General features: G+C 36.4%; 1 protein-coding gene across 3 annotated transcripts in view; it reads right to left on the bottom strand.

Annotated features, from left to right (window-relative positions):
• Positions 1-22,907, bottom strand: part of ATP8A1 (ATPase phospholipid transporting 8A1) — a 234,470-nt gene that overhangs the window by 121,557 nt on the left and 90,006 nt on the right. For 2 of the 3 annotated variants that reach the window (XM_059383312.1, XM_059383304.1), the window contains exons 15-19: positions 20,443-20,487; positions 11,924-11,996; positions 9,474-9,579; positions 7,891-7,973; positions 331-380 (exon numbers count right to left, since the gene is read on the bottom strand). In XM_059383312.1, coding sequence (XP_059239295.1) covers positions 331-380; positions 7,891-7,973; positions 9,474-9,579; positions 11,924-11,996; positions 20,443-20,487 — 357 coding nt within the window. The remainder of the gene's footprint in view (positions 1-330; positions 381-7,890; positions 7,974-9,473; positions 9,580-11,923; positions 11,997-20,442; positions 20,488-22,907) is intronic. The other variant, XM_059383321.1, reaches the window with a different exon arrangement.

Genomic DNA, 22,907 nt, shown 5'->3' on the forward strand with positions numbered 1-22,907 from the left:
TCTCTAAGTATAACGATGTTTCCAGATCACCAGCCATGAGAATCCTGGTCCTATAACCCACAGTTGTGATGCAGACCTGCTTTGTTCAAAAATATTTTTAATGGTGCCTCCAGGAGTCATTTCTGGCAATACTCTGAAGATAGGTGTTTATGATTTCTTAGCTGTTATGAACAATTATAAGCGATAATGTAGATTTAAATTAATATTTATTCTAAAAAAGTTAAGTTAAAAAAATAAAGCATAACTTTCTAGTTACTTAAAAGGGAAAGAACAAAAATATATAGAAATTTATCTTACGGATAGATACAAATCACAGAGCAGATGTCTTACCTGGTGAATTCCAGAACATTGAGTAATTCGTATCTTTCTTCTTGTCCCAACTATGAAGGAAAGGAATATATGATTACATCATGTTGGAAATATTGTGGGTTTCTTGGAAATAAACCCTATGCATGAAGTTTTAATATAAAAAAAAACACTCATAAAGCATCCCTTCTGAATACATTCTCTTTAAGCGAATTTATTAACTTTCAGGTTAAGAGGGAAGGCTGAACATACACATTTAATTTCTGTCTTTCCCAAAGCTTCACTAAAACGACAGTAAACACTTTAAAAAGAAAGCAGCTTACAATGGCGGGAAAATAAGAAAAGAGACAATAGCACCAGAAATGTGGAAGCTGGAGCACAGATCAGTAGGTAGTAGCTTAGCAGATCCAAAAAGGCTGAATGCCATAGCGGTCATGGGAAAATCTAAGAACCCACCTGATTTGTACCATATGATCCTTAAGTGGTTTAATGATATGAAAAAGTAGATAGCTCTAGAATTGTGAGGTAAGAGAGGGGCCTAAAATGTGGAGAACTGGGTAAGATCCATTTGAAAAGAGCTCTCAGCCCTGGCCCTTCCTTTGGTCTAGAAGAATCTTTTCTCTAGAGTTGACCAGCACAGTTGAAGACATGGCATTGATATATTCATATTAAATGCCAGGCCCCAATATCTTAACCTACTCAGCCAGACCTTTCCAGGCAAAAATCTGGAGATTACTCTCTGGGGAATTCAATAAGCTCAAGAGAAGTCTTAAGGGTACAGACACCATGACTTCCCAAATGAATCTCCCAGACCACCCTACAGTAGAGCTCACTGTAGACAAAAATCCCCCTCAGGCTCTTAACTATCACATCTGCTTTCAAGTTCCTTCTTCTTAACCATGAGAGTACCAAAGATTAACAGACATCTAATGACCCTAACATCGAACAGAGATATCCAAAACCAACAGACAAAAGCAATTTGTAGGAAAAAGATTTCAAAACAAAATTTCCTGTGGACCAAAGATGTTTCAGGTTTGGGTTTCCTGATGGGCCCAAGGGTCTGGTGGGTGGGTCCAGGATGTCTCTGCATATAGTATCAACCCCAGACTGAAGTGGTTTGTCACATGTGTCATTTCCTGCTCTACATTGGAACCAATTACTGTGGCTTCCTGGTAGCATAAAACTTTTTTGCAGGGTTTTACACCCTTGGAAATACTGTTGCATAGGCCAGCATATGCTTCTTAAGCGGACCCATGCAAAAAATGTGTGAAAGAATAAGACTGTTTATAATAATTCTTGTGCTTTTATGAGAAATACTTATACCCTGATTGATGCTCTTTGGTGGTATGGGAGGAGACTGGCCTTATTATTCTGCATATTGCAATTTGTGTCAAAAACCCAGTAGAGTCTATCAGGCATTCCCATATGCAAGAGCTACAGTGATGTAAATGCTGCTCTTTCCCCCTAAGTAGAAAATGAGAAATTCTGGAGAAGAACATTTGAAAGTTGATATTTTACTTTTGATGAAGTATGCTTTCTTCCAAAACTATATTCACTGCAGATGACTGTTTCAGACCATTTTATATTCTGGTAAAAACTACAGTTTAACTAAAGGCTTATAAATGCTTTGTAATTAAGCACTTTGTTAAATGCTTGTAAAAATTTTTAAATGAAGATTTCAAAAAAGCTATCATTATTTCTCTCAGGGAAGTAATATGACATTAATGAAACAAGAACAGGATACTATTAAAAAGAAATACTGAAAGAACAAAACAAGCTTCTCGAAACCAAAAACATGGGAGCAGAAATTCAACAAAACAAAACACGAATAGTAAGTTAAGAAAATAAACCTAAAGAAAACTTCCAAAAAGCAGAGCAAAAAGTCTAAGGCATGAAAAGCAGGAGTATAAAAGCTAAAGATTAGTTCAAGAATTCTAAAGAGGGCAAAAAGAGGGAAGGAAAATTGAATCATTCAAGAAAAATTTTCCAGAACTGAATTTTCCAAATGGAAAAAGGCCCACCAGTGCTTAGCACAGTGGGTTAGAAATATTCCCACTAAGGTATACAGTCACAAAATGTCCAAACTCTTGGGAGAAAGGTCCTACAACCTTCTAGAGTGTGGGGGAGTGGGTAGGGGTTAAGTCGCAAAAGATGTGGAATCACAGTAGCTTCTGATTTCTCAATGAGGTGTACTGGAAACCAGAAAATAGTGGAAAAATCAATATTTCTAAGGAAAATAATTTCTATCCTGTAATTCTATATTCATCTGGACTATCAATTAAGTATAATGGTAGGATGGAAAATGTTTAGACTTGAAAGGACTACAAAAGAAATAAGCGAGTTACTCCCCATGTATCTTTTCCCAAAACGCCACTAGAAAATGTATTCCACAGAAGTAAAAGAGTAAACCAAGAACAAGAAAGACATGGGATTTGGAAACAAAAGATCTAACACAGGACAGAAGTAAAGAAAGTTTTCAGGAATATGAGAAAGCAATTCCAGGATGACCACCATGAACAGGATGGGGACACATCAACCAGTGTGTCTCAGAGTCCTAGAGTCAAGAGCTGGACTCACTGAGGGCTATCACTAGTGTGCCCTCTGTTCCCAGAATAACTTTTTAATCTGAAGAAATAAACATGAAATGTCTTCCATCAAAACAGGGAAGTTACCAAGAAAGAAGATTTGAGACACAGGAAAGAGTCCCATACAGAGGAATATCAAAACGGATTCCATGTGCTGTAGAAACAGGCCTTAGAACAAAGTTGGCACAGACCGAAAAGAATGGTGAACTTGTAGAGCCGTGATTGGGCGTGTCTCAAGGTAAGAACTGCCAACTGACAGATCACCTGGTGTGACTTAGTACACTTGGAGTACGTGTACTAAGAATACATGGGAACAATCACTAATAGGTAGAGAGAACATTAAGCATTGAAAAAAAAAGATAAGGGACTTATCTTTAGGAAATAAAGGAAAAATTATTTTCAGGAAATAATTTCTATCAGGAAACACAAAATTAAAGAAGAGAAAAAAATTCTTGAGTACAACAATGTTCAACTGTGAATACTGGTACAGGCATAGTAACAAATACTAAGTCACGAGTTTTTTTAGTGAGAGGCAACTTATATACAATAAGGTACACAGACGTTAAACACACAGTTTGGCAAAAACTATGTCTTTTCCAATGGTATGATGGTGTAACCACCACCGCCATCGAGATGTAGAACATTCCCGTCACCCCATAAATTCCCTGTGCTCTCCTCTGATCCATGTCCTCCCTGACCCTAAGACAACCACTGTTCTGAATTCTACTGCCATGATTGCTTTTGTCTCAAAGAGCACACACTCCTTTGGGTCTATCTTTGTTGGCTCGACATGATGTTTTTGAGACTTATCCATGTTCTTGATGAATCCACAATTCCTCCCTTTTTATTGTTTGGATAGTCCACTGGAAGTGTATATCACAATTTGTTTACCCCTTCTCTTGCGGTTGGATGTTTGGTTTGTTGCCAGTGTTTGACTACTTTGAATAAAGCTGCTGTGAACATTCCATTAGGTATCTGTTTGTGGACAAAAGCTTTCATATCTCCGGGGTAACAATTGCTGGGTCAGGTGCCTGTTTATCTGCGTTAGAAAACTCTGAGGCTTTCCAAAGGGCTCGTGCCATTTCACACTTCAACTGACAACACATGGGTGCTTCACGAGCTCTCTATTCTCATTAACATTTGGTACAGACCATGTTTTTAATTTTATGGTGGGTATGTATATAGCACCTCTTTGTGATTTCAATTTGCATTTCACTGATGGCTAATGATTTCTTATTTTCACATGCTCAGTGGCTATTCGTATATCTTCTTTTGTGAAATGTTTGCTCAAGTCTTTTGTGTATTTTAAAAATTAGGTCTGAATACTTGTTTCACTAAAAGCTGTAATGTAATTATAGTAATATATAGTCATATAGTTAATATATATATTCCGGGAAGGGATAGTGAATCAAGAGAGATAAATCCTCACTTAACATAACAGAAGACAAAGTCACTAGATGTGTTCAAATGGAGGAATGAAAACAGCTATCATTCATCACATATGTTTTTGAAAATAGATTTATAAGTGTCTGAAGAAAGAGATAAAGCGGCTGCTTCTGGGGCAGGGAACTTCTATTTTATTATGATCCTTTGATATTATTTTATCTTTGAAGTTATGCACACATCACTGCTTTGATGAAAAAGACACTTAAAAAGAAATAACTTGGGTCAACCGGGAAATTAAAGAAGAATTGAAAAAAATCATGGAAACAAATGACAATGAAAATACAACGGTTCAAAATCTGTGGGACACAACAAAGGCAGTCCTGAGAGGAAAATATATAGCAGTACAAGCCTTTCTCAAGAAACAAGAAAGGTCTCAGGTACACAACCTAACCCTACACCTAAAGGAGCTGGAGAAAGAACAAGAAAGAAACCCTAAGCCAAGCAGGAAAAGAGAAATCATAAAGATCAGAACAGAAATCAATGAAATAGAAAACAAAAAGACAATAGAGCAAATCAACGAAACTAGGAGCTGGTTCTTTGAAAGAATTAATAAAATTGATAAACCCCTGGCCAGACTTATCAAAAAGAAAAGAGAAAGGACCCAAATAAATAAAATCATGAATGAAAGAGGAGAGATCACAACTAACACCAAAGAAATACAAACTATTATAAGAACATACTATGAGCAACTCTATGCCAACAAATTTGACAATCTGGAAGAAATGGATGCATTCCTAGAAACATACAAACTACCACAACTGAACCAAGAAGAAGTAGAAAGCCTGAACAGACCCATAACCAGTAAGGAGATTGAAACAGTCATTAAAAATCTCCAAACAAACAAAAGCCCAGGACCAGACGGCTTCCTGGGGGAATTCTACCAAACATTTAAAGAAGAACTAATTCCTATTCTCCTGAAACTGTTCCAAAAAATAGAAATGGAAGGAAAACTTCCAAACTCATTTTATGAGGCCAGCATCACCTTGATCCCAAAACCAGACAAGGATCCCACCAAAAAAGAGAGCTATAGACCGATATCCTTGATGAACACAGATGCGAAAATACTCAACAAAATACTAGCCAATAGGATTCAACAGTACATTAAAAGGATTATTCACCACGACCAAGTGGGATTTATTCCAGGGCTGCAAGGTTGGTTCAACATCCGCAAATCAGTCAATGTGATACAACACATCAATAAAAGAAAGAACAAGAACCATATGATACTCTCAATAGATGCTGAAAAAGCATTTGACAAAGTACAGCATCCCTTCCTGATCAAAACTCTTCAAAGTGTAGGGATAGAGGGCACATACCTCAATATCATCAAAGCCATCTATGAAAAACCCACTGCAAATATCATTCTCAATGGAGAAAAACTGAAAGCTTTCCCGCTAAGGTCAGGAACATGGCAGGGATGTCCATTATCACCACTGCTATTCAACATAGTACTAGAGGTCCTAGCCTCAGCAATCAGACAACAAAAGGAAATTAAAGGCACCCAAATCGGCAAAGAAGAAGTTAAATTATCAATCTTCGCAGATGATATGATACTATATGTGGAAAACCCAAAAGACTCCACTCCAAAACTGCTAGAACTTATACAGGAATTCAGTAAAGTGTCAGGATATAAAATCAATGCACAGAAATCAGTTGCATTTCTCTACACCAACAGCAAGACAGAAGAAAGAGAAATTAAGGAGTCCATCCCATTTACAATTGCACCCAAAACCATAAGATACCTAGGAATAAACCTAACCAAAGAGGCACAGAATCTATACTCAGAAAACTATAAAGTACTCATGAAAGAAATTGAGGAAGACACAAAGATATGGAAAAATGTTCCATGCTCCTGGATTGGAAGAATAAATATTGTGAAAATGTCTATGCTACCTAAAGCAATCTACACATTTAATGCAATTCCTATCAAAGTACCATCCATCTTTTTCAAAGAAATGGAACAAATAATTCTAAAATTTATATGGAACCAGAAAAGACCTCAAATGGCCAAAGGGATATTGAAAAAGAAAGCCAACGTTGGTGGCATCACAATTCCAGACTTCAAGCTCTATTACAAAGCTGTCATCATCAAGACAGCATGGTACTGGCACAAAAACAGACACATAGATCAATGGAACAGAATAGAGAGCCCAGAAATAGACCCTCAACTCTATGGTCAACTAATCTTCGACAAAGCAGGAAAGAATGTCCAATGGAAAAAAGACAGCCTCTTCAATAAATGGTGCTGGGAAAATTGGACAGCCACATGCAGAAAAATGAAATTGGACCATTTCCTTACACCACACACAAAAATAGACTCAAAATGGATGAAGGACCTCAATGTGAGAAAGGAATCCATCAAAATCCTTGAGGAGAATACAGGCAGCAAGCTCTTCGACCTCAGCCGCAGCAACATCTTCCTAGGAACAATGCCAAAGGCAAGGGAAGCAAGGGCAAAAATGAACTATTGGGATTTCATCAAGATCAAAAGCTTTTGCACAGCAAAGGAAACAGTTAACAAAATCAAAAGACAACTGACAGAATGGGAGAAGATATTTGCAAACGACCTATCAGATAAAGGACTAGTGTCCAGAATCTATAAAGAATTTAGCAAACTCAACACCCAAAGAACAAATAATCCAATCAAGAAATGGGCAGAGGACATGAACAGACATTTCTGCAAAGAAGACATCCAGATGGCCAACAGACACATGAGAAAGTGCTCCATATCACTCAGCATCAGGGAAATACAAATCAAAACCACAATGAGATATCACCTCACACCAGTCAGAATGGCTAAAATCAACAAGTCAGGAAATGACAGATGCTGGCGAGGATGCGGAGAAAGGGGAACCCTCCTACACTGTTGGTGGGAATGCAAGCTGGTGCAGCCACTCTGGAAAACAGCATGGAGGTTCCTCAAAATGTTGAAAATAGAACTGCCCTATGACCCAGCAATTGCACTATTGGGTATTTACCCTAAAGATACAAACGTAGTGATCCAAAGGGGCACATGCACCCGAATGTTTATAGCAGCAATGTCCACAATAGCCAAACTATGGAAAGAACCTAGATGTCCATCAACAGATGAATGGATCAAGAAGATGTGGTATATATACACAATGGAATACTATGCAGCCATCAAAAGAAATGAAATCTTGCCATTTGCGACAACATGGATGGAACTAGAGCGTATCATGTTTAGTGAAATAAGTCAAGCAGAGAAAGACAACTATCATATGATCTCCCTGATATGAGGAAGTGGTAATGCAACATGGGGGCTTAAGTGGGTAGGAGAAGAATCAATGAAACAAGATGAGATTGGGAGGGAGACAAACCATAAGTGACTCTTAATCTCACAAAACAAACTGAGGGTTGCTGGGGGGAGGGGGGTTAGGAGAAGGGGGGTGGGGTTGTGGACATTGGGGAGGGTATGTGCTATGGTGAGTGCTGTGAAGTGTGTAAACCTGGTGATTCACAGACCTGTACCCCTGGGGATAAAAATATATGTTTATAAAAAATAAAAAATTAAAAAAAAAAAGAAATAACTTACTGAGTCTATAATCACTGAGTCCGGTGTTCTTCCAGTGAAAACAAAATTCAGTTGCTTGGCTGCTCTGACCAATGCTCCTTCATCTGTTTTAGGAAAAAAGGTAAAAGCAAATACATGGTGAGGTAAGATAATTACCCCTCGTAAAACAGAACTACATCACTACATTTTTCTAATGAATGTTAAAAGAATTAAAATTCTGTTTATCCTGGCCCCTGTTGAAATCCATTTGTTTTGAAATCATATGAATGTGCCAAAGAAACGAGAAGACTCATCTTAAGGATCTGAGACTCGTATGGAACCAGGAGTCATATTTGACTGTTAACAGACCCAAGAAGGGTAATCTAAATGTACCATTGATCCAGAATATTCTATAAAATTTTTTTTCTCAAAATAAATGCACAGCATTGTCTTACGTTTTATGCTTTTCCTCCTAAACCACTGAATGTAGAGAAATGCGAATGGAGGATTCAATTTAAATGGATATAAATGCATGAAGCTGTACATTTGGAACTACTTTAACACTATGTGTCAACTCCACTCAAAAAAGAGAGAAATTGGATAAGATTTGTACAAGATTGGAAAAGATTGGACAAGATTGGAAAAGAGAGAAAGGGAAAAAAGAGAGAAAAGAAATGGATATAAATGAACTGATGTTTGTTTTATTATCTATTACTTTCATCACCGTATTATATCAAACTTTCTTGTTGCTGCGGGCAGGGATAAGAAACACTCACATAGGGTCCATCCTAACAATATGAGATATAACATTTCTTCTGCTTTTTAGGAATTTGGTGCATTCTGCAAGGTCACAGGTGCTGGTTTAGAATACAGTTAAAACACTAAAACAAAGGTCTTTAAAGTATGTTCCTTTCCTTCTTTTCTAAAACCTTGAAATCATCAAACTGCCCAAGTTTACACTGAAAATAAGTTTAAAATTAAGCCTCAGCATTAAATATTGATAACCATGCTAATACATATTTTATGGCATCCCTTTCAAATGGTGAACTTTCTTCATCCAAATTATGCAACAAGCTCCCTGATTATCATTTCCAGAAGAGGACAACAAAATTGTTATTTTCAAAGAAGGGAGGAAACTACTATGTGTATAAAAAAGTACTTTTTGTGTGAATTTTATTATTCCAATTTCCATACAATTTATGTCAAGTGCTAAAAATTATGTGTGTAAGGTTATATATTTTATTTTTTAAAAAAGATTTTATTTATCTATTTGATAGACAGAGATCACAAGTAGGCAGAGAGGCAGGCAGAGAGAGAGAGGAAGGGAAGCAGGCTCTCAGCTGAGCAGAGAGCCTGATGCGGGGCTTGATCCCAGGTCCCTGGGATTATGACCTGAGGCGAAGGCAGAGGCTTTACCCCACTGAGCCACCCAGGTCCCCAAGGTTATTTATATATATATATTTAATTCTGAAAACTAGGTTTTCTAATTAATAAATACATTTTTGTTATTTAAAAACATAACTTGGTTATTTTACTTTTTCCAAATTAAACTGATTTTTTTCTAGGCAACCTCAAAATTAGAACAATTTTCCACTGGAAAAATACATTATAACTTTTCTTTGTACCTGGAGATGCTGCTTGGTAAATAATCTTATCACCTTCTCGCTCTGGTACTGCTGTGTGACAAACCGCCATCATTGTAAGAAATTCACATATTATAGGTGCAGTTGGCTGTAAGAAAGAAACACACAATTCAACTCTTTTCATTTAAACATTTTGACATTAATGACAGCAAAATTACTTATGTCTATTAAGACTATAGCTGTTCAGCATTCAAGTTGTAAGGTTAGAGACAACAAAGAAGCTGATCTCTGTTATGAGGAAAACATATTTTTAACTAAAATCATTCATTCTTACACTCTTTCATTCATTTTCCCAAACATTTACACAAAACAACTTGGTGTGTCAAATGAAAATAGCACAGTGAAAAAAGGTAGATATGGTCAAATCCTGTTCTCAGAAGACAGGAGAGAAATTCTAAAATGCTCATTTACCTGGATCTAATTCCTGATTAGATTTAAACTTTTGGCATCTGATCTTACTGGGGTTCCACCATTTTGTGCTGAGGTGATGATGGCAGAGGATTCCTCTGTAATGCCTTGTCCTTCTCTCTCCACAAATGATGGCCTTAACCTGATACACGTTTTACTAAATAAAAAGAATTGCTTGAGCAATTGCTATGTATAACGGGATGGATTCTTACAGCCTGAGGAAGCCATAAAAGTGGATCGTTTCTGCAAGGAACTTAGAGTTTATGGGAGAAAAGTAGCCAGATCCTTTTTCTTTCTTTCTTGTGTGTGTGTGTATGCGTGTGTGTGTGTGTGTGTGTGTGTGTGTGTGTGTGTAGGCTTCACCCTCTGCATGGAGCCCAGCTTGGGGCTCAAATTCATGACCCCAAGATCAAGATGTGAGCTGAGATCAAGAGTCAGATGCCCAACAGACTGAACCACCCAGGTGCCCCAGAAGCCAATCTTTTAACTTAAACATCTTTTTGTTTGGTTCTGGATGAAGATAAATATCAAATAAAAAATATTCTTTCATGCCCTTGGACCAAAAAACAAAACAAAAAACCAAAAAACATATGAAGTGATTGGGAAGGTAAATCACAACATTATTTGAAAAATCTATTTTCAGGTTAGTACAGTAGACAAAACAGACATGGTCCTTGCTGTGTGAAGCCTAGCTTATGGGAAAGACAGACACAGATAATGAAAAAAGACTCCTATCTATTATAAAATCTATCTATTATAAAATTCACTAGTTTTATGTGTGGAAGTACTACTAGACATATTGAGGGGTGCTTTAATGAGCTTGCTGATACATAAATATTTACTTATAGTGTGAAAGGACTATAAAGGAGAGAATGTGCAAATATCATGTAATGTGACCTGGGCCAGTCTGTGGTTATTCTCAAGATAATTTGAGATTTAAGCTGCGGTTTTAGCCTCATGAAGAACTGAGCCAAGGGTTTTGCATCAAGCAGGGATCACGTAAGACTGAAAAGATCCTATAGAAGGAAGGAATGAGGGTTTTTGAGAAAATAAAAGCCAGTGTGGCCTGAGGAGAAAGAAAAGAGCGGAGTGGATACAAGGAGACTGGCAGGGGGAGGCTGGCAGTGGACTCAGGGAGGGAGAGTGAGAATGAAGTAAAGAAGATATTTCAGATATATTCTAGAAGTTGCGATTGACAAGGGCTTGGCCACTCTATAGAGCTGGAAATGGATGGAAAAGGAGGTATCCAAAGCAGCTCTTAAGTTCCTGGAAAAAGAATTAAAATAGGTGATGGAGCAATCCAAACCAGAGAACGCAGAGGGAAGAAGCAGTCTAGGTCTTGTGGATCCTGAACCTCATATTCTATGGAAGGTTTGCTTAAGAAGAAAGGATCCCAAAAGTACCTGTAAGACACCTTGCTAGAGCTCCACCCCACCGCACAGGTTAGTAAGCCACCTGTGCTCAAGGAGCGTGTTTTGAGGTAATGAGTTTGAGTGTAGGTTTTGATATATTGAGCTTGGGGTGATAATGAGAAAAGGTTCTGGGGTTAAGACTCCAGGAAGCCATACCATTTGATCTGATGGGATTTTTGTGAAGTGTCAGTAACTTCACAAGTACAATGGTCACACTGGGTAGAAATTTCCAGAATTCTTTTTGTATAGATTGGGGACTGGCCAAACAGATAGTTTGAGCTGGTGAATAGTGAGCTATTCTATGCAAACAGAATTCTATTAATTATAGAATTATAATTCTATATTTTAAAATATAGAATTATATCTATATTCTACAGAATATAGAATAGAAGATAGAATATTGATTAACAAGAATTTCAAAACTAAATTCCTAATAGCCATGAATTTGTGTGGGCCAAGTAAAAAGGATTTAAAAGTAACAGATCTGTATAAGTATTAAAAATGATCATGAAACTAAAAAAAAAAAGAAATCACAAACATGGAAGATAATTCAGGGAAATACTCATTAGCTTTCACTCATCAACAAAAAGATAAAGGTTTTATGTTGCTTACGTGATTATTTTGGAGGTTTTCCAGCAATGATGTATCACTAAATGTTTTTTCGTCTCCAAACTGTGAGCTCTGCCTGAAGGGGAAAATGGAGCAAATCTGGTTCATTTATATAAGCCACTGATCTATTCGTCACTTACTTTTTAAATAAATCATTATGCCTGTAAACCTTTAATATATTAAATATAATTTGGTCTGCATTTCTAGATAAGATACCATAGATTTCATAACTGCACCATACATTATTTTCAAGCATTCTAAAATGTGATAGACTTCCGCAGTGTAATAAAAAATAGTATTTTATAGCTCATTCTTCTGCAGTGGAATTACACTGTAATCACATGAATTTTAAAAAGATTTTTTAAAAAGTAACAATACTGCTAAAATACCTAGAAGTGAATTTCTATTTCCATAATTTTTTTCAAGTTTTTAGAACTTGAGAATAAAGTTATAAAAAAAATTGACTCTTTTACTTTAGCCTATGAGAAATTTTTATTTGTAGATACTAACACTACATGATTATCATATGGAACATAAAAATATGAGCAATAAGCTTTATATACATCTTATCAACATCTGTCACTAAGAAATATCTGATATATTTATGTATATAGCACATTTGTCCTGCATATGTAAGAACAAATCATAAAAATGTAGGGGGGTTTTTGGCGTTGGGATTATCTTCAGATGAGCAAACACTTATGTGCTTCACATAAATAAATGGAGTCAGAATTGCCTCTGTATTTCTAGCTATTACAAATCTCACAGCCATGCAACTTAATATCAAAATGTTAAGATTAAAAGGAAGAGCATAGAACACGTAAGTGGGAATGTCAAACCCAAAGGCTATACTTTGCAATGTTCAATGAAAATACATACATCTAAGCTTTTGTGCATAGAAGAAAATTCTAGAATTAATTCACCAAGGAAAGATAATGTGTCCAATACTAAGTAACTGTAGCCCAGAAAGCTTTTGATCATAATTTTTACAGTTACAGAGTATTATCAATGCCTGTGTGACAAATATCAAGAGTTTCGTATCTTTAAAGCCAGCTGTTTGAAAGGAAGAAGAAATCACTAAAGAAAAAAAGAATCTGATATAATTAAACATACACAGTATCAATGAAATATAACTAAAGGAGGAGGTTAGAAGGTTTATAGTAAGATACATCTTTATTTACATGTAGCAGTTTGATCTATTAATTCTGAGAACTGGAATATAGTACATCTTCATTAGAATATAGTAGTTTTGAATTCTCAAAACATCCCTAGGAAACAGAATAAAGACATTATTCCTTTTCCTCTAGTTTTAAAGATTAAGGGAAAAATCCAAGATCTTTTAAATGACTTATCAATGGGAACGCAAAAAAAATGGCATACATTTCTCCTCCAAATACTATCATTTCTTAAACATAGTTTATTGCTGGGGCTCCAGAAAGTCTCCCTATTATTAAAATGTATTCATTAATGGTTCTTAGTTATACATTCCCACTTATTTGTTAGATAAATTGAAATGTCAAAGAATAATCACAGTAACATCTTGCATGTGGAGGTCTATTTTCCTTCCAAAGAATTCCAGACTAAAAGCCTTCACAAATCTGAAGATCTGTTTTATTAATCTCACCAGAAACCCTTTTATCTCATAAATCAGTTACCATAATTGATATAACTTTGAAATGTATTTGTAACAAATAACACTAGATATGCAACTGAAATCTTTATATGGACACATTCTACCCTCCATATATCAATGAAGCTTATACCATGAATAACATTAAATAAGAACTCTTCAGTCAGAAAGTGACTTCTTCTCCAAGATCATAAGAACCATAAACAACTCATCTGCTAATCCACATAGCCTGGGTTGGATAACTCAGGCATGGAGCTCTCAACAACCCTCTCTGAAATCTTCTAAGATGTTCACTTTTAGTCATCGTAAACAGATAAAATTAAGACATTCATGTCATTTCAAAATAAGAACCAACTGTGTTAAAAGGGAAAGTGGTAATTTAAACTTAGTGGACAAAACTATGAATTTGCAAACTGCTCACAAATACAAGTGCAAGCCAACATCAACATTTTGCTTGATTTTTTTCCATAGAAATTTTTAAGTGCACTTATGAACACAAAAGAGACAAAAGAGATGATGGTGTTTTGCAAGAAGGAATGGGATAGGGAGGGTAACATTAAGGTGAGGAGAATGAGGAACAAGTAGTCTGTACAGTATAGATGGTAGTTTCTTGTAGGCTAATTTAAAAACTATGATACAGGGTAAATAATTATTTCCTGACCATACCAAAAAAAAAAAAAAAAAGAAGAAGAAGAAGAATCCCCATGGCATTAAAAATTAACAGGAAATTTAGAACACATATGGCTTAACCAGTATCACCTATTTTCATATATTACAGTATGGCCCTTGAAGTATTTTTAAACTCAAAATTTATGTCAACAAAAGAATTATTAGAAAATAAGAAAAAAACAGTTGGATCCATCCTTTTCACCTTGAACCAAATAAACTCCAGATGGATGAACAATTTAATAAAAATATTACAGATATGGGAAATTTTAAAAAATAATTTAGGATTATGTGTGATAATTTATGTATCACACACAATCCACATAATCCAGAAAGCAAAACAAATAAGTAAATCTGACTACATATGGCTAAAACATTTCTGCATAGCAAAAACTAAGGCAAGCAAAATCAAAAGCCAAACAAAAAGCTGGGGAAAACTGTATCCAACTCATACAATGAAGGTTAGTTTCCCCGAAATAGAAAGAACTCATAGAAACCAATATGAAAAAGATCAACAATGTAGCGAAACAACAAGCAGATGAAATACGAGTGCCTTTAAATACAAATTTCAGGGGCGCCTGGCTGGCTCAGTGGGTTAAAGCCTCTGCCTTTGGCTCAGGTCATGATCCCAGGGTCCTGGGATCGAGCCCCACATCAGGCTCTCTGCTCGGCAGGGAGCCTGCTTCCCCCTTTCTCTCTGCCTGCCTCTCCGCCTACTTATGATCTCTCTGTCAAATAAATTAATTAATTAAATAAAAAAAATACAAACTTCAGTTTACCCTACAATGAGAGAAATGAATGCATCAATTTAGCAGAAATAAATTTGACAATTCTGTGCTGTTGTGATTACGGAAAAAGATAAATCATACCATTGCTGAGTATGAAAATTGGCATAACTTCTAATAAGAACAACTGAGCAATTTCCACCAAAATTTAAAATGCAAGTGTATCCCTTTGATCCAGTAATTCTAGTTCTGGGAATTTATACAAGCTATCTACCTGGTGCAAAATGTTGTATGTGTAAATTCATTCTTTGCAGTACATCTTTAAAAAGATTTATTTATTTGAGAGAGAGTGAGAGCATGTACCAGGCAAGAAGAAGGAGGGGCAGGGGGAGATAATCTTGAAGCAGACTCCCTGCTGAGCACAGAGCCCAATGCAGGACTTGATCTCAGGACCCATGAGATCATGATCTCAGCCAAAACCAAGAGTTAGATGCTCAACTGACTGAGACATCCAGGTGTCCCTGCAGTACATTTTTTTTCTTTTAATAGCAAAAGATTAGAAATAACTCAAGTATGATGCTTTAAAAAACTGTGGTACATCAACATAGCAAATGCTATACAAAAAATAGGAAACTCTTCAGCTGATCTTGGACTGATCTCAAAGATGCCCTGTCAAAAGGAAAGGTGGCACAAAACAGGGCACATAGTATGCTTCCCTTTCTGTATATATGAGAGAGAAAACAAATACATGCATGTATATGTGTAGAACAGATCTGGAAGGATACATCTGAAATTGTTTGTATTGCCTGCCTCCAGGAAGGGACAGGAGGGCTCCAAGGCAGGGAAGGGAGGAAAAACCTTCCCCTCTTTATACCCTTTGAATTTGCAACATGTTAATGCATTATGAACTTAAAAATCAAATTTAAATTGAAAATTAAAGACAAGAACAAAATCCATGTCAGCCACCTGTAATAGATGCACAGCCTACACATAAAATAGATGTACATTCTGCACACACACATACTACACACAGGCTCATACTGGAAGATAAACCTAGTAGGGAGGTAAAACACCATTTTCTGAAAGGGTCTGCATCTCATGCTTTTAAATAATGCTATTGGCTGCAAATCAAAATCCCATAAAAGGGAGATTTAATTTTTAGAAATGCCTTTGTTATTCAGAGTCATGTCCCATCAAGTCCAAGAATATAAACAAGTGATTGAATTCAATAATATTTTTGTTAGACATCAGTTTTAACCAAAGTCATAAGACCTGCTTTTCTGTGTGGCTCAAAGTATTTCTGAAGGCAATTACAAAAGAGGAGTTCCAAAAACATTCTGTGAAACGGCTGCATCATTGAAACAAAGAAATTACCTGTCAACGTGACTACTTTGAAGACAAACGTTAATTTGGATGTGTTAGATCTCATTATTATACAGTCACACCTGGAAGGATGTTTTCATGAGTCTAGCTGTTGCAGCAGAAAAAATAAATACCACTCATTCCATACATAATTATAGACCAAGATGAAATGAGAAAATAAGACTAGAAAATAGTACTATCCACTGATACTATGATAATCCTAAAAACCATACTCAATGACTAAGCATGGAACACATTAAGAGAATCCTTTTGGAAAATCATCCTCACTAGCATTAACTTTCAAAAATCCATCAGAACAGTATGGAATCTATATTAAATAGTTAAGAAAAATAAATATGGTATCTGGGATTGGTTTCATAATAATGGTGAGGAAGAGTTATAGATGACATTGGTTTTGAGCATGTACTATGGAAGAGAGTGAAAGGGCAATCTGTCTACTTTTGTTTAGGTTTGAAATTTTCCACAGTAACTATGAGGAAAAGAAAAAGTGGCTATGGAAATATTTAGTTGAAAACAATCACATCTTAAGAATAAACAGATCTTTTCTCCAATGGTAGATGTTTCAAAGAAAAGAATCTCTAAGGTTTTATGTTAGGTTACCATAGTTGGCAATAACAAGAAAACCATACCAATTTTCAAGTAAGTAGCTACTGGTTGGGAAATGATCTTATTTCTGTGAACTATTTTATACTAATATATTTAAGTGAATAAAGCTACAGCCATGACCCAACTATCTTTAATGTTAAGAGGGTATGTTTGAAAATACTCGCAAGAGAATATCACAGGTTTGCCTTCAAATTATAAAAAATGTACAATAATCTGCACACATGTAAGTTTTAAATATTATGTGTTTTTTAAACTTAACATTTTTGTGGTGAATATGGTTCAGCAGGGCAGTAAAATGTATTTGGCTATAGGTTTTATATATGGAATTCAATGAACTTTGCATTGAAATATGAAGCTGTTCACAGACAGGCATGAACTTTGATTATGGATTTATATAGTCATCTCTACTCTCTAGTTTATCCCTAAGATGAGCAGAATGATGATGTAGTCAGATGCCAAGAGCATAGGATTCATTTGGGATCTCACTTTTTTTTTCCTTTTTCTCTTTTCAGCATTACACTTTTGATCTTGGTTTCCTTGGGAACATGAAATCAACTGGATGTGGGTTGGGGGAGATGTCAGATTTATTAATGTGCCAAATTCTGTTCCCTGTGCTAACTTTTCTCAAGTCAGTTAAATTGTACCTGCTCTTGCTACCTTAATAAGAAAAGATAAAAAAAAAAAAAGACTGAAATGGTAAGGATATTTTGTACTCTAAAAGCATATATACTTCACAGTTCTTTAAGGTCTGTAGGACACAAAGTGACTAGCACCTACTTTATGACTGGGCTATGTGAGGTTTTATTTCTAGCTTTCATGTTTCCTGTTTGTGTACTTTAGGATAAGTTATTTACTTATCTTCTCTGCCTAAATTTCACCAATTTGAATATGGTCACGTCAATCGCAGCTCTTCAAATATATCATGAGGATTGAGTGAGACAGCGCAGCTAACATTCTCTGTGAGTATACTATGCCTAGACTCTATTCTATGCACTTTAAAAATGGAACTCATTGGGGGGCATCTGGGTGGCCCAGTTGGTTAAGCATCAGACTCTTAGTTTCAGCTCAGGTTGTGATCTCAGGGTTGTCAGGATCACCCCAAGTTGGGCTCTGTGCTCAGCCTGGAGCCTGCTTGAGATTCTCCCTCTCCTTCTGCCTGTGCTACCCCCCCGCCCATGCTCACATGCACACACAATCTCTCAAATAAATAAATCTTAAAAAAAAAAAAGTAAAAATAAAAACAGAACTTAGTCAATCTTCACAACCTCCCTATGATGTCCACATTGTACTAGAGGAAGACTGGCAGGCAGAGAGATTAGGTAATTTTTCAAGGGCACCAATAGGATCTGGATGTGAACTTGGGTGGTCAGAATCCAAAGTCTGCATCTTTGACCACTGCAGTGGGCCAGGACAGAACAGAAGCTCAAGTGGCATCTGTTGTTTTATCCTTGCAGGACTGTAGGTAACTGTTTGATAGATGAGGAATCTCAGAAGCTCAGCTTTATTTAAAATAAAGCTCACTTTATTATAAAGGTGGTAAATACCTTCCCTATTGTTTATTTTTTAAAATACTAGTATTTAGGGGCACCTGGGTGGCTCAGATGGCTAAGCGTCTGCCTTCGGTCCAGGTCATGATGTCAGGGGTCTTGGGATCAAGTCCCGTGCTCAGCAAGAAGCTTGTTTCTCCCTCTGCCTGCTTCTCCCTCTGCTTGTGCTCTCACTCTCTGATAAATAAATAAAAATCTTTTTTTCCCCCAAGATTTTATTTATTTATTTGACAGAGAGGTCACAAGTAGGCAGAGAGGCAGGCGGGGGGTGGGTGGGGACGTGGGAAGCAGACTCCCTGCTGAGCAGAGAGCCTGATGCGGGACTCCATCCCAGGACCCTGAGATCATGACCTGAGCTGAAGGCAGAAGCTTAACCCACTGAGCCACCCAGGGGCTCCGAATAAAAATCTTTTAAAAAAATACTAATATTTAAGCAGAATCATATAATTTATGAAAAATCTGGCATTTCTTATTTGGAGTTATCTGGTTTAGAATATCAAACATCAAATTTTCCAGCAGAGTGTTTTACAAAGAGATCTTAGCTAGATAATATGGTATCCTCTCCAAAAGTGATAGAAATCACAAAACAACTCCTATTGAAAGTAGGATATTTTAAACGATCTGAGTAAATAAGCAACAATTTTTTACATTTCCATTCAACCTTTGTAAAAATAGGCTACAGTCAATTTCCTTAAGAATAAGAGTTCTTAGAAAAATTTATATTAATTCTATACTAGTGAATACTATTTATAATCAATAGAATTATATTAATGTTACAGGAAAACAACAAATAAATAGATATAGTCACAAAAGTTTACTAAATTCTTGAAGGATTAACTAAAAGGGAATAGCTACTGCATTAAACTTGAATTACCCACCAGCAGTAAGATTTAGAATATTTTTAAAAACACTAAAAATTATTCAGTTGTGTGTAGGTGTCTGAAACTGGATGACACTCCAAGCAATGAGTTTAAATGTGATGACTCATCAGGTACCACATGAATCAAACAGCTGCCTCTGTCATTATTATGGGTATGAGTTTAGCTGCAAATTGTTATCAAAGCTCCACTGTATTGAAATCAAAGTCAAGTTGAAAAATAGTAAATGATATTATTGGACTCCCATGCATACTGGAAATGTGGTCAAATCATGAACACATGTGCAACCTGAAAATAAAAATATAAGCCCTTCTAAAACCACAATGGATTCTATAGTTACCAGCATTAAAAGAATCTGTTCTCTGAAGTTTTGCTGGTCACCAAATCATGATGAGTTCGAGAAATACCAAAATAAACTTATACTGTTCTAAATGAAAATGTTAAATCCACGGAGGATGGATTTTAAGGGAAAACAAACAAAACCCCTCAAAAGCATGGACATTAAAACTATAAAGTGACATCTCTAATATTCTAAAATTATTTATATTTCAGTTAACTTTGGTCCTTGGTAGCATAGTCTTACAACATTAGTTCTAGGCATTTATTTTTGAAAATGTTCACGTTCGAGACCCCAAATAGATTTGCCAAACTAATGAAAAGGGACATAAAGGAAATTTCTGCGTCTTGGGTAGGATTCAGTACCGTCTTTTTGTGGCTCGGTAGAAAATATAAATTGCAGCATAAGGTGGCAGTGTTGAGCTAGAAAAGAAAACTTCTCGAGCTCTAGTAAATCTTAGCTAGTTCACAGCCCAGGGACCCCAAGTTGATCATTACAGACTTTATTATGGATACATAATGTAAACTCTCGCAAGCCTAACTGTTAAACTAAATGTCTGTAAAATGACTAAAGGTTATGCAATAGGAAATCAAGGACAGTCACGGAATTTCAAGAAATAAGTTCTTTATAGCACGCTGACTTCACCTGATCTATAATGCCTTTTCCCCCCCAAAACTAGTGAAATGTGTTTATCAAAACAATAAAACTCTTTAAAGGAATCCATGAGACAGAAAGGTCCATGCAGCTTACCATTCATCAGGAGAACAGCCATAATCCTCAGGTTCAGGGACATGGCTTCAGAAAGCAAGAGGAAGGGCAGAAAGAGAGGGAAAAAATCATCACAGAAAGGCTGGAAACATAAAAGCATGAGTAAAGGAAGTACTGAAAGATGGATCTTGAAAAGTTAAGAAAATGAACTTTTAGTTTATTCTGAAAGAATGGCAGTTAGTATAGTAAGTAGAACACAACTTGTGGTAGCTAAGAAGATGTACAAAATATTCTTGAACAGGATAGCCAACTCGCCTCTTGGCTGTGGAATTTATTCATTTGATTCCTAGAATTCAATATTCACTAAGAAATATTTTAACCTAGAGGTTTAAATACATGCTAAAACCAATAGAAAATTAAGTACATATTCTATCATCAGAATAAAGTGTTTTAAGGAAGCGAACATACTAATACTTACAATTATACTAATAAAATTTGCCAAGTACATTTCAGAAACAAATTGACTATCATAAAATAATGGGTCTTTAAACAGGTATATTAAAGTAAAAGTTAATTGCATTTCTATAATTAAATGGAGCCATATTTTAAAAGATGAACCGATCCTCAAAATTTTTCACCTAAACCATAATTCACTCATTAAGCCATTTGTTATTTCAAACAGAAAATACGTTCATTAATCATTTTAATTTCCTCCTTTGGTTCATTTAAGCACCAGGAAAAGTCTGACTGATGTACAGCTTTTGTTTCCAACAGTCACTTGTGTATTCAGTCAAAGGATATATAACAGTGCAGATTTTCTTTTATGTATTTATTACATTTTTCTTTTTACTGTTCACATCTTTTCCAGCTTTGTGGAGATATAATTGATCTATAAACCTGCACAAGATTCAGGGATACAACATGATGATTTGATACACTTACATACGTTGATGTGATTACCTTCACTGTGGGAACTAACCCCTGCATCTGTTACATAATTACCATTGTGTGTGTGTGTGCACGCGTGGGGTGGGAAAATTCAAGATCTATTCTCTTAGCAGCCAGAACTCATTTTCTTATCCTTCATTTCTCTCACTATATATGACCATTCAATATTTTCTCTTTAAATTTATTAGCTATCAACTGAGTTTAAAAAAAAAAATGTGGAGTTCAATAATGTAAATGTAGAGTGATTCATTGTTTTTGATAGATACAAATTTCACTGAAAACCCACGGAGTCTTCTCACTCCCTCTGTCTCCATCCCATTCCCTCTAACCTTCCACCAAACCCGCTGGGCACGAGCCTCACCATTAGAAGGCACCTCTTTCACCTGCAAAGCAGGAAACTGCTTCCAGTGCGGTATCCACGGTCATTAGTTACAATGAAGGCAGTCCCTTCTACTCACTATTCTCTCTTGCACCAAATGACTTTTGTGGATGCTTGAGAGGAAGGGCTAACCGAACCTCTTGTGGGCTGGAGTCCCAGAAAAAATGATGACCCGCTGCAAAGCTCTGTGGAAACTGGCTGCAGCCCAGCGCTGAAGGCAATCACTTCTGATCAAACTCAAGGCTTGGACTCTAGCCACCCCCAGACTGTACCAGCGGAGGCCAGTGCTACCCAAGCAAAAACACTGTGCTAAGGTTCTGTTGTATTGCACCGATGCTGGACGGCAGTCCCTGATCTCACATCAGGAAAGGGGCCAGTACATGTTTAGTAATATAGCTTAAAAGATGCAAAGCTCGAGACTCAGGGTCCCTTCTCCTGGGTTGGGTCTAGCCCTGGCAGATGCTACTCAGAATGTGACGAGCAGTAGGAGACCCACACGCTTGCTACTGCCTCTGTGTGCGTGAGCTTCCCCAGGACTGCTGCTGGGGCAGCTCTGGTGTATATGTACTATCTGGTCATTTGCCTTTGTGTGCATGTCAATACTGCTGTATCTGCCTGGTAAGGTCTTCCCTTAATCAAACCCATTCTTACATCTCGGCTCAAGGATCACTTTCTCATGGGCCAGTCCCTGACCTGCCTGATTGGATCAAATCCTCATCATAGACTCACGTGGACCTCTGCTCTGTGTTTTATCTTTGATTACTTAATTAATACCCATTAATCCCCAACTGGACTATAAATTTTGGGGGGGCAGAAACGATGTGAACTTTTGCTGATCATTAAAACCCCATCATTTAACAAAGTGCCACATACACAGAAGGAGATAAAAATATTTGTTGAAGCATATCAACGAACAAATGAATGGCATTTACTCAATTCTTACCCTGGTGGGCAGTCAGATAAATTTGTTGGTTATAATCTAGACCTCGGGGCTAAGTTTTATGGTAATTGTGAGGTTTCTTGTGATGAATCTCTTCTCAGTTTGAAGTACTGATCCTTTCAGCAAACATATTATTATTAAACAAAATATGGTCATGTTAAACTATTCATAGATTATATTCATATGTACATAGAGATTGCTACATAGAGATTTTTACGGAGGAAAATGTCAATGAAATGT

The sequence above is a fragment of the Mustela nigripes genome, chromosome 1 (assembly GCF_022355385.1).
Source record: "Mustela nigripes isolate SB6536 chromosome 1, MUSNIG.SB6536, whole genome shotgun sequence".
Taxonomy (NCBI): domain Eukaryota; kingdom Metazoa; phylum Chordata; class Mammalia; order Carnivora; family Mustelidae; genus Mustela; species Mustela nigripes.